Source organism: Aptenodytes forsteri, unplaced genomic scaffold (genome assembly GCF_000699145.1).
Source record: "Aptenodytes forsteri isolate BGI_AS27 unplaced genomic scaffold, ASM69914v1 Scaffold33, whole genome shotgun sequence".
NCBI lineage: Eukaryota > Metazoa > Chordata > Aves > Sphenisciformes > Spheniscidae > Aptenodytes > Aptenodytes forsteri.
The window spans coordinates 6,854,475-6,864,204 of NW_008795037.1; the positions used below are offsets into that span (position 1 = coordinate 6,854,475).

Consider the following 9,730-nt stretch of genomic DNA (forward strand, 5'->3'; position numbering starts at 1 on the left):
CAGCCGGGACAGCTGACCCCAACTGACCCAAGGGATATTCCACACCATATGATGTCATGCTCAGCGTATAAAGCTGGGGGAAGGAGGAGGAAGGAAGGGACGTTCAGAGTGATGGCGTTTGTCTTCCCAAGTAACCATTACACATGATGGAGCCCTGCTTTCCTGGAGATGGCTGAACACCTGCCTGCTGATGGGAAGGAGTGAATGAATTCCTTATTATTCCTTAAACTGTCTTTATCTCAACCCACCAGTGTTTTCACTTTTACCCTTCCGCTTCTCTCCCCCTTCCCACTGTGGTGGGGGAGTGAGCAAGCAGCTGTGTGGGGCTTAGTTGCCGGCTGGGGTTAAAGATTTCTTTACTGAAAGAGTGGTTAAACGTTGGAACAGGCTGCCCAGGGAAGTGGTGGAGTCCCCATCCCTGGAAGTATTTAAAAGACATGTAGATGCGGCACTTAGGGACATGGTTTAGTGGGCATGGTGGTGTTGGGTTGACGGTTGGACTTTATGATCTTAGGGGTCTCTTCCAACCTTAATGATTCTATGATTCTAAACCATGACAAGTAAATACCATACACCAAGAGAAAATTAATAACCAAAAGCTATTGTTGCTTTGGAGACCACGCCTCTTTCATTCTGATTTCTGATTGTTGCCAGTAGAGTTCTGTGATGAACTTTTCCTGCATGAACTAGTCTGTTGATTTATCCAGAAATTATGTCATCACTCAGAAGTAAATTGAAGTGCAGAAAGACGGACAGCTAGATGTGAGAACTGTCATAGGCCAGCTTGCAAAAAGTTAGCAAGAAGCTTTATGAGCTTTTTACCTACAGGCAGAGGCAGGTTCACAAATCAGAAGCTGGCCTTTTCTGCCTCTGTTCAGCAGGAAAATCTAAGACCATGTAAGTAAGGAAATGAATGGTCCCCCCTCCTCCTAGTCACCTGTTTCTGTAGTCAATAGCTACCTTTGTAGAGGTATAGAATACACAGCTTAAAGTTAAAGAAAAATTCCCCGACTTAAACAACTAGTGTCTTTCACATTCAATGTGTGCTATATTTTTTTGTATTTTTATTACGGTCTTTTCAGAACTGTTTTCAGCCTGAATATGACCCTGGAAAAGAACAAGCCAATGTTCTCAGTGGCCAGTGTCTGAACTTCTGAGAACATAGGAGCAGCTATATGCAAATAGACTCATGAGACATTTGTATCAAGTTTGGAGGAGTTATACTAAATACCTGAAAACGTGCACAAAATTTAGAGATATCTGTGTCCTCTAAACATTAAACAATTTAATCACCAAGATCTGGCCAAGGAGAATATTGCCACCTCAAACTGGAAATGGGATCTTACCTGTCACTGCTTGTTCAAGATGCATAGGTTGTGGTCTGTACTTAAGAGCCAGTGGTGGGTCCTTATGCTGACTGCTTTCTTTGCCTGCAGTTGAACCAGATAAAGGAATCGTGCAAAAGGAATTTGATTTTCTACTGTCAGAGCCTGGGTGATCTAGAAAAAGTTTAAGATGAATAAGATGAGACCCTTGAACAACAACAGAACAGTGTACATATGTCAGCCACTGCAGAGGACTGGAACTGAAGTGAAAACTAACTTGAGAGCACTTACTTATGACTAGCTGTTCTTTGGGCCCTTGTTAATACAGCATTATTCCTAGGAAGATTTTGGCATATATTACTACACACATCTGACTTTTTCAAACTGCCTGTAGGAATTTGTTTCTGAAGTTACGGAACACTACTCTGTCCGTAAGTCTAATAGCTATTGATCAGAACTAAAATGCTTGGAAATGCAGATGTTGCTATAAGTGAATTGACTTCCTATGGCTCAACTTTTGTATCCAAAGGCATGAGGAGTACAGAAAAAGCTTTTAAGGAAATATACCACTTGACACAAGTTTAAACACTTTGACAAGATAAATCCACACCGGAAAGGCAAAGCAAATTATTTATGTAGGAATGGTGATTACCAGGAATCATTCAAATGTTCCTGTTAGAGTCTTTTTAAAACATATCTCCTTTTCTTATTAGCAAATTACAAAAAAGCAGTTATTCCTGGTGGCACAAGGCGGTGTGGTTCCCAGGAGGGACTTGTTCTGTCAAAAGCAACAGGCAATATTTGATGTGTGAGGGAAAAGGCAGCTGTACATTACAGGCCAGGGTTCTAAAACAATTTACCAAAAGAGGCTTTTTGATCTATACACTTAATCAAAAGGTATTGTGGCACCTCTGGTTTTCCGCAGTGAACTCATGCTTCAGATGATACCAGTAGAGGGCACAGCTGTACTCTGAGAAGGGGCAATTTTACATGGGAAGTAATGTGTATATGGAACAACTGGTAATATTTATCCTTTTCTTAGAATAGTTGGGAGCTGAATATGTTGCAAGGTAGAGACCTTTCTTTGTTGTTGTGTTCTGTGGGATAGTATTTGACAGACCCATCTCAAGAATATTTTCTCTTCGTGCAGTATTTGCACTGCTATCAAGTAGAATAGTTGACAAGCTTGGCACTAAAAAAGGAATTTTCTTGCTGATTACGTGGTTGGGTTTTGGTGAACAGATGACCTGAAAAAGATCAAAATAGAGAAGAATTATATTTGTTCCAAACCCTTTTCTAAGCAGTTTTCTCTTGGAATATAAGACAGCAGTATCACAGTGCAGGACAGGGTGGGTATGCAGCTGTTGAGCCTACAGACATACTTAATTCGACATTAGCTAGTTACCTTGGGTCACTGTGGCAGCACAGATCCATAGGCTAACTGTCCTAGGGTTTACTGCAGTCCTAGATTGCTTGTGCAATCTGCTGCCAGCAGCCATGGTGTCACCAGAACTTGAGCTGTTTAAAGCTAGCTCTGATCCAGGCATGTGAGCTTCAGTTCTCTCTCTGTATCTTTCAGTATTGGCAGGCCTAGCCACAAGTGCCAAAAATCACTTTGAAAATGGGAGTTAACTGTATTTTGGAACGATCACAGAGCAGTTGGCCTTGATCTAAGAAAATTGGTTGAAAATGCTAGAGTTCAGCCTAGGACTTTTTCCAGCCATCATTTTGAACACACTACAAGAAAGGTTAGATTTTTGCCATTTCATTAGGACCTCTTCAAGAAGGAGAGGTTCAAAGCAACTCTTAAGTGGAGGAGGTTGTTTTTGCAAGAGCAACATCAGAGTCAGCTGCTTGGAAGAAAGTAAAACAGTGGTTTTTTGTTGGTTAACTGGAAGGGGTTATCACGGTTAGGGACAAAAACGGTTAGGGACATTTTGCCCCACAGTGTTTGTATTAACAGTGTCAGGGCTGGCAGGAGAAACAAGCAGCTTGCGAAGTACTCTTGTAAGACTCTCAAGCCATGTACTCACCTCTGAATTGCATATGCCCGTCTGCAATGTGTATATTTCTGAACCTTTGCATGCATTAAGTGCTGTCTCCTGGAAAAAATAGCATAGTAACTCTAGTAAGTATACATAACGGTTTGTTCAATTCACAGTTGTCAGGAGCAAGACACTGACAATTTATACTGACAATATATATGACGCTCTCAGGTACACTGATATATAGTAACAGTGAATTGCACAGAGCAATTTTACAATTTAACACATGTAAGTGGCCACAGAATCTGACATAACTCTACCCTGTTACTGTTTCTGCTGTTTCAAATTTATTTTAAAACTCAGTTTTGTATCATACAGGGGAAGGTGAAAATAGCCCTGTATTGAGAGAGAGAGAGATTGGGCTAGCTATAACATGCTTTCCTTTAAGTATCCAAACAGCAGGGCCATCCTGTGTTTAGTATGCCAAACTGTCTGCAATAAGGATGTGTCAATACTTGTAAGTTTTTTCCATTTTGTACATCTGCAGCAGATTTGTTCAACTATTTTTAGTTTATTTACTTCAACATTTATGAATCAATCCATTTTCAAGAATCTCCAGTAGCATTTTCACAGTCATTTAGGACATATTATCAGTTCAGTTGTTTGAACAATAAACAGTGCTCTTTGATAATTTAGCAAATAGAAAAATAAAACCTTGCTCAAGGGAGATTGAAGCATTAGATTATGGAATATTTGGCAGTACAATCCTAAATAAAGTTCAACAGTAGCAAAAATGACTTGGACTATTAACCATGCCACCTATTAAAACATTGATCAAGTCTGTTCTATAATCCCAGAATGTGATTGCAACATGTAGAAATAATCCAGCAGGCATTAACATAAACAACTCACATAAGCACAGCAATGAAACCGACACACAGCACGGGTGTAAATGGAGTCAGAATACTTGTTCAAGGGCTGAAGCATATGTCACTAGTTTTCCCACTGTGACTATCTAAGTTAACTAGATAGGATATAGCTATATTTGTGGCAGTCAGATTTGTGCCAGATTTCCCATGGCAATGTAGACATGTACGGAGTTAGCTGTATCCCTCAGTTGTTGGCTGTTCCCCATCCATTCCTGTGGTATCAGAGAACCCTCTTAGACCCTAGGACAGGCAGTGTCTTGTGCCTGAAGCACGTCAATTTAGAAGCAGTGAAGCATACAAAAAAAGTGCTGGTACTAGTATTGCTGCAGCAGGTACTAACGCTGTCCAGGTTCTGGAATAAATATCTTATTACCAATACATAAAACAAAAATTGTCCTTGATTCTAGCCCTAATCTGATCTACTTGAGGCTGATATTTGTTCTCACTCACATGGGCTTACCAGTCTGACTACAGCTGGTGACTGGAAAGAAGCTATCGTATTTTTATAGTCTCAGGTAGAAATTGGCACGGCTTCTAGAGAACCTCACAATATCTATTTGCTACAATTTCTGAATGAACCTGAAGTGCCAAATGGTACTCTCCAGCTCATTGTTTTATTGGACATGCCAGAGAAGACAAAACCTTTCCTGGTTTTGGACCACAGAGACTGCAGTTGAAAGAATCAAGTAATGTCCTTGTAGGAGAACAAAACTTAATTTTGCACTAACCTTTGCATCCATCAGATTGTAGATTGCAGTGGAAATTGCCTCCTTACTTATACTAGTTGAAATTCCATTTAGAAGGTCTACACATTCTGCAGGGGTAATAAAGCATTTTAAATACCACATTGTGTATGAAAGTGTGTATATATTTAGGCATCAGTGTATTGCAACTAACTTTACTGTTATGTTGAGTAGCTGGATGAACTAGATAAAATTAGTTTAATACAATTTCCACCTCATACCTCCTCTTGGTTTCCTTTTTGAACTGATTTTAAGGAACGGCTACAGTCACATTAAAATCACATTTTCTTGATTGTTTATACAGATGTAGTGAACTTACTTGCAAAAGATTTACATAACTGTATAAATCACAATAAAGCTATATGCAAATTGCTTCCTCAGCACTTCAACTTTTTGCAAATTTGCTCAAAAGTCTTCAAATATCACAGTATTAACATTTCTTGGCTATCTTTTTAGAAACAGATGATAAATATAACAATTCTACTAAGGTAAACAATGATAGCACACTTCAAAGGGAACTGGTTATGCATTGGAATCAAGAAGTGTTGGAGGCAGGTTGGTCTTTGTTAAACTAGTATATATAGCTGATAACATTCCTTCCTTTATTTGTACTCATTTTTACTTTATACTAAACACAATTTTGGAGATAAGCAAGCCATTTCTGGTAGGAAACTTCAGTTAGAAAAACCATCTACAGTACTCTGATGATCTAAAGACTACTTCTACTTCAGTTTTTCTGTTGTTGATTTAGAGTGCTAGAGCAATGTTCCCAGCAAGACTATCTCCCTTACAAACCTTGCAAAGAAAGCAAGCCCTGAACCTTACCTGCAGTACGTGGTCTATAATCTGGTTCTCGATGCCAGCACAGAGCGATAAGGTGTAACAGTGTATTCCTCTCAGGCAAATCGCTCGGTATAAACTTTTCTGAAACGCCAGGCCGCAAACTGCTGCAGATTCCTGTCAAAACTTCCAGCAGGGTTGTTTGACCTGCAATTTATAGGAAAATGTCCTATATTAAATATTAAAGACCTCAGACTCTCTTAAAATGATATTCAGCGTAAGTTATTTTGTATTTTTTAAAACAAAGAGTACTTTTTTGAAAGCAAAAATATATTAACACTCTTGTAAATAGATATGCTAACCTTTAACAATAACTACAGCTACTTATTGCAACAGGACATTTCAGGAAAAGAACTCTGTCCAAATAATAAGTCACAAATAGATAGGTAAACACACATTGTAAACTACATGCACAGATACCTCAGGAATACATGTAATTATTCTAAGTACCCAGTGTATATTCTAAGCACACAGTTTTATATAAACCCTTACACCTGCATTATAAGACTAACTCCTATCGAAATGCACACCTGCATTATAAGACTAACTCCTATCGTAAAAAAAAAAGTCTACTTTGGGCAGCCACAAGATGGCAGCCATAAGCTGTATGAACATTAAGATACTACTCTATGCAGCATTTCTAAATGGTCCTCAGCCTGTAAAATACAGGAGTCTTTCAATCAGTTTTGCCATGCAGAACTGAGCCCATAGCAAAGAAGCCTTTCACTGATCTCCACCACCACGAAACAGGGATCGTTCCTAGACTGTGACAATTATTATACAATGCTTTGCAAACTAAGTTCCTTAAAACTGCTCACACTTTCATCTAAGAAAGTAAGATTCCCTACGTGCTTAAGAGAATTCAGCATGAACTGGCATTTCTTGATTGGGATTTGAAACTCATGGCAACTTTAAAAATGAGCATTCTACTCATCCAGTTATCTGCATGTCACTAAAACGTTCCCTGATTTCAAAATGACAACTGTCAAATACAAAGTATTCTTTCTCATTAAAGGTAAGTGGAAAACCCAACTCAGCAACAGAGTGCTTCAGCAAGCACAGAGAGATCATACAAGCGGGGTAAGAAGCTACACCTTTCCCCTGCAGAAAGATCAGCTTCTTTGGGAACACTGAGGATTTGTTGAGGGATTCTAATCTTTACATTCCATAATGTGGAGCTATGTGCTGTAACAGTAATATAAAGCAAAGGGACATCTGAAAAGACAGTGCTGTTTGTATCATAATTTCCCTACAATAAGGGAATTTGTGGAAAAGATTAGGGCAACGCAAAGTCTGACATGAACAAGAGAGATAAATACCTTCAAAAGGTTTCCGTCTGCTTAGGCTCTCCCAACACAGTATTCCAAAACTGAAAAAAAAAAACCCCGAGCAAAGGACCAATCATTAGTGTGCAATCCATATCTATGTTCTCATTTCCAAGAGCAAGTTTATTGGTTTAAGAGAAAGACAAAGTCTATCCAAGTCTTTCCTAATTTGATGAGATCCTTTTTCCTGCATTAAGTTTCAGTTTTCAACTGAATGTATCTTACAAAATAATAAATCAGTTCGAATTAAATTTTAAGGTTTTTTTAAACATAGGATCAATTAGAATTACATTTCAGGTTACCACCTTATCTGCATTTGCTCTTGTGAATTTCAGAACCTTCTGTTCTCCTTTCTCTATCATTTTTGTTTTGTTTTCAAGTAATTTAAATAGCAACTGAAAGAGCTGGACTTTTCAGCAGGTACTGACAAGTGCATCAGTTAACCTACCAAAAACTTGATTCTGACCCATTGTGTGTCTGTTTTCTTCAGCAAATTTTGATGAAGCTCCAAATGCCTTTTTCCTTTTCTAAAATCCTAGGAAGTATTCCAGTGATACCATAGATCTACATATATAACCCACAACTCAGATGGTATAAAATGCAGTTTGATAAAAAGCTCAATCTGCAAAATCAGAGGCAGAAGCAAGGAGGCTGCTAGAAGAGAAAAAGCAGACTATGGAGGAGTCAGAAGCAAAGCAATCAAGAGGGGAAGAAGCAGTTCTAGGATAAACTTATCTGCTTACTCATGTATCTTGCTGTAGTGCTGAATTACAGTGTTTAAAAGAACCTCCTCTTCTGCCTTATTTCCACATAACATCTGAAAGTGCTTTTCTTAAATACCCTCTAGGAAAGTATTAATGTAATGTCGACACACATGTAACTTACATGTACTTAAGTAATATTTCATATATGACACATACTTTTGTTTTCTCTGTTGCACCACTGTCTAGACATGCACCTATGTCATGCACTGAGTCACATCTGAGCAGCTAAAGTTATATAAGAATGACATGCTGGAAGATTAATTATGCCACCTGAAAGTAAGCCACCATTCTTCCTGCGCAAAAGTCTTGTGTTTATGAACAACATCAGACTAGTCACATCATTTATAGGTCTCCTCAAGTTTATGCGTTGACTCATCTTAGAGCCTACCTCTGTGACAATAAAGCAGGAGTTTAAATTTCTTGCCTCCATAAAAGCTCTGAGAGCAGAAGAGCAGTCATGCTTAAAAGTTATTTATAATATTAGTCCACAGGCTCTGTATGCCAGCTCTAAAGATGAATGTCCATACAGACAATAGTTACAATTTGAGGTTGTCTCATTTATTGAGGCAACTGCGAAGCATGTAATGTATCCAAAAGGGACATGTGGCAGTAGGTAATCTTCCTCCTTTGCATAAATCACCTTAGTTAGAAAGTATGAATGCTTGAGTAGCTCAGTGAGTTATTCCAGCGGAGATTCCATAGGACCTTAATGGGACACTATTGAGAGAAAGGTCTTAGTTTTACCTGGGCCTCATCTAGGCATCAGCAGTTCTTCCTGAAACTAAAGCCAACAACAGTTCGTGCTTAGAAACCATGTGAATTGTAGTTATTAGGTTTCTAAATGTATATGAAAAAGTTTTGGCAGCTATGTTACACTTTTTAAACAGTTAGGTCCATTATATAAATATTTTTATGACGACTTTTGAGAACAGTTCTTAACCTTGATATATTATTCACCAAATATGGGGAATTTCAAATTTAATTCACTGCTGTAACTGGCCTCATGTGGAACACTATCCTACTGCATTATGTAGATCTGGCATTTTTACTGTAGTGTCTTTGAAAATAAGTATTTTGGCAACATTCTAGAATGTAGCAAGGACTAAGTATGACCTGGCCTTAGAAATCCCATTCACCTGTAAATATCACCTTCCTGGGAAGGAAGGCCTCCTTCAAGTATTTCAGGAGGGAGGTACACTAAATCCTGGCAGTTTCTCCAATTGCAGTTCTGCAGGTCTGACCTCAGTTGCTGTTTCCTCCAGTTGGTTAGACCATAATCTGATATCTACAGAGATGGAAGAAAAAGTAAGTTTTAGTAACAATACCTCAAGTCTCGGTATTAAACGTTGACTATTAGGATAAATATATGCAACAATAGGACAATCACTGGATTTTACATTAATAGGCTAAAAAGTAGAAGCTCCCACCTTCGCTCTGTACTGCATATCCAAAAGCACATTGGAAGGTTTCAGGCTGCAGTGGCAGAAAGCAGGCTCGAGGCTGTGAAGGTATTGCAGCCCTTCAGCCACATCCAACAGGATCCTTATGAGTAAGGGAAATGGAAGTTCTGGGTACAGTTGATGCTAAGTAACACAAAATACAGGTTTTGGTAGTGTTAACTTGTTGCTATTCACATTTTCATTTGAGAATAAACAGAAGTATAATACAGAAGCTAAAGAACAGATTGACTGTGACTACTGTCCATAATTTACATACCGATTGTTCTCTTTTGGCTGACCTTGTAATTAATTTTGTCACTGTCGTGGTTTAACCCCAGCTGGCAACTAAGCACCACACAGCCGCTCTCGTACTCCCCCCC

At 38.7% G+C, this 9,730-nt stretch overlaps 1 protein-coding gene across 2 annotated transcripts in view; it reads right to left on the reverse strand.

Moving 5' to 3' along the window:
- Nucleotides 1–9,730, reverse strand: part of LOC103896832 (receptor-interacting serine/threonine-protein kinase 2) — an 18,274-nt gene that overhangs the window by 2,496 nt on the left and 6,048 nt on the right. Inside the window, exons 4-11 of one of the 2 annotated variants that reach the window (XM_009276744.2) lie at nucleotides 9,339–9,494; nucleotides 9,048–9,196; nucleotides 7,142–7,191; nucleotides 5,808–5,969; nucleotides 4,968–5,053; nucleotides 3,359–3,427; nucleotides 2,404–2,572; nucleotides 1,347–1,430 (exon numbers count right to left, since the gene is read on the reverse strand). In XM_009276744.2, the coding sequence (XP_009275019.1) occupies nucleotides 1,347–1,430; nucleotides 2,404–2,572; nucleotides 3,359–3,427; nucleotides 4,968–5,053; nucleotides 5,808–5,969; nucleotides 7,142–7,191; nucleotides 9,048–9,196; nucleotides 9,339–9,494 (925 nt within the window). Of the gene's footprint in view, nucleotides 1–1,346; nucleotides 1,500–2,403; nucleotides 2,573–3,358; nucleotides 3,428–4,967; nucleotides 5,054–5,807; nucleotides 5,970–7,141; nucleotides 7,192–9,047; nucleotides 9,197–9,338; nucleotides 9,495–9,730 lie in introns of both variants that reach the window. The other variant, XM_009276743.2, reaches the window with a different exon arrangement.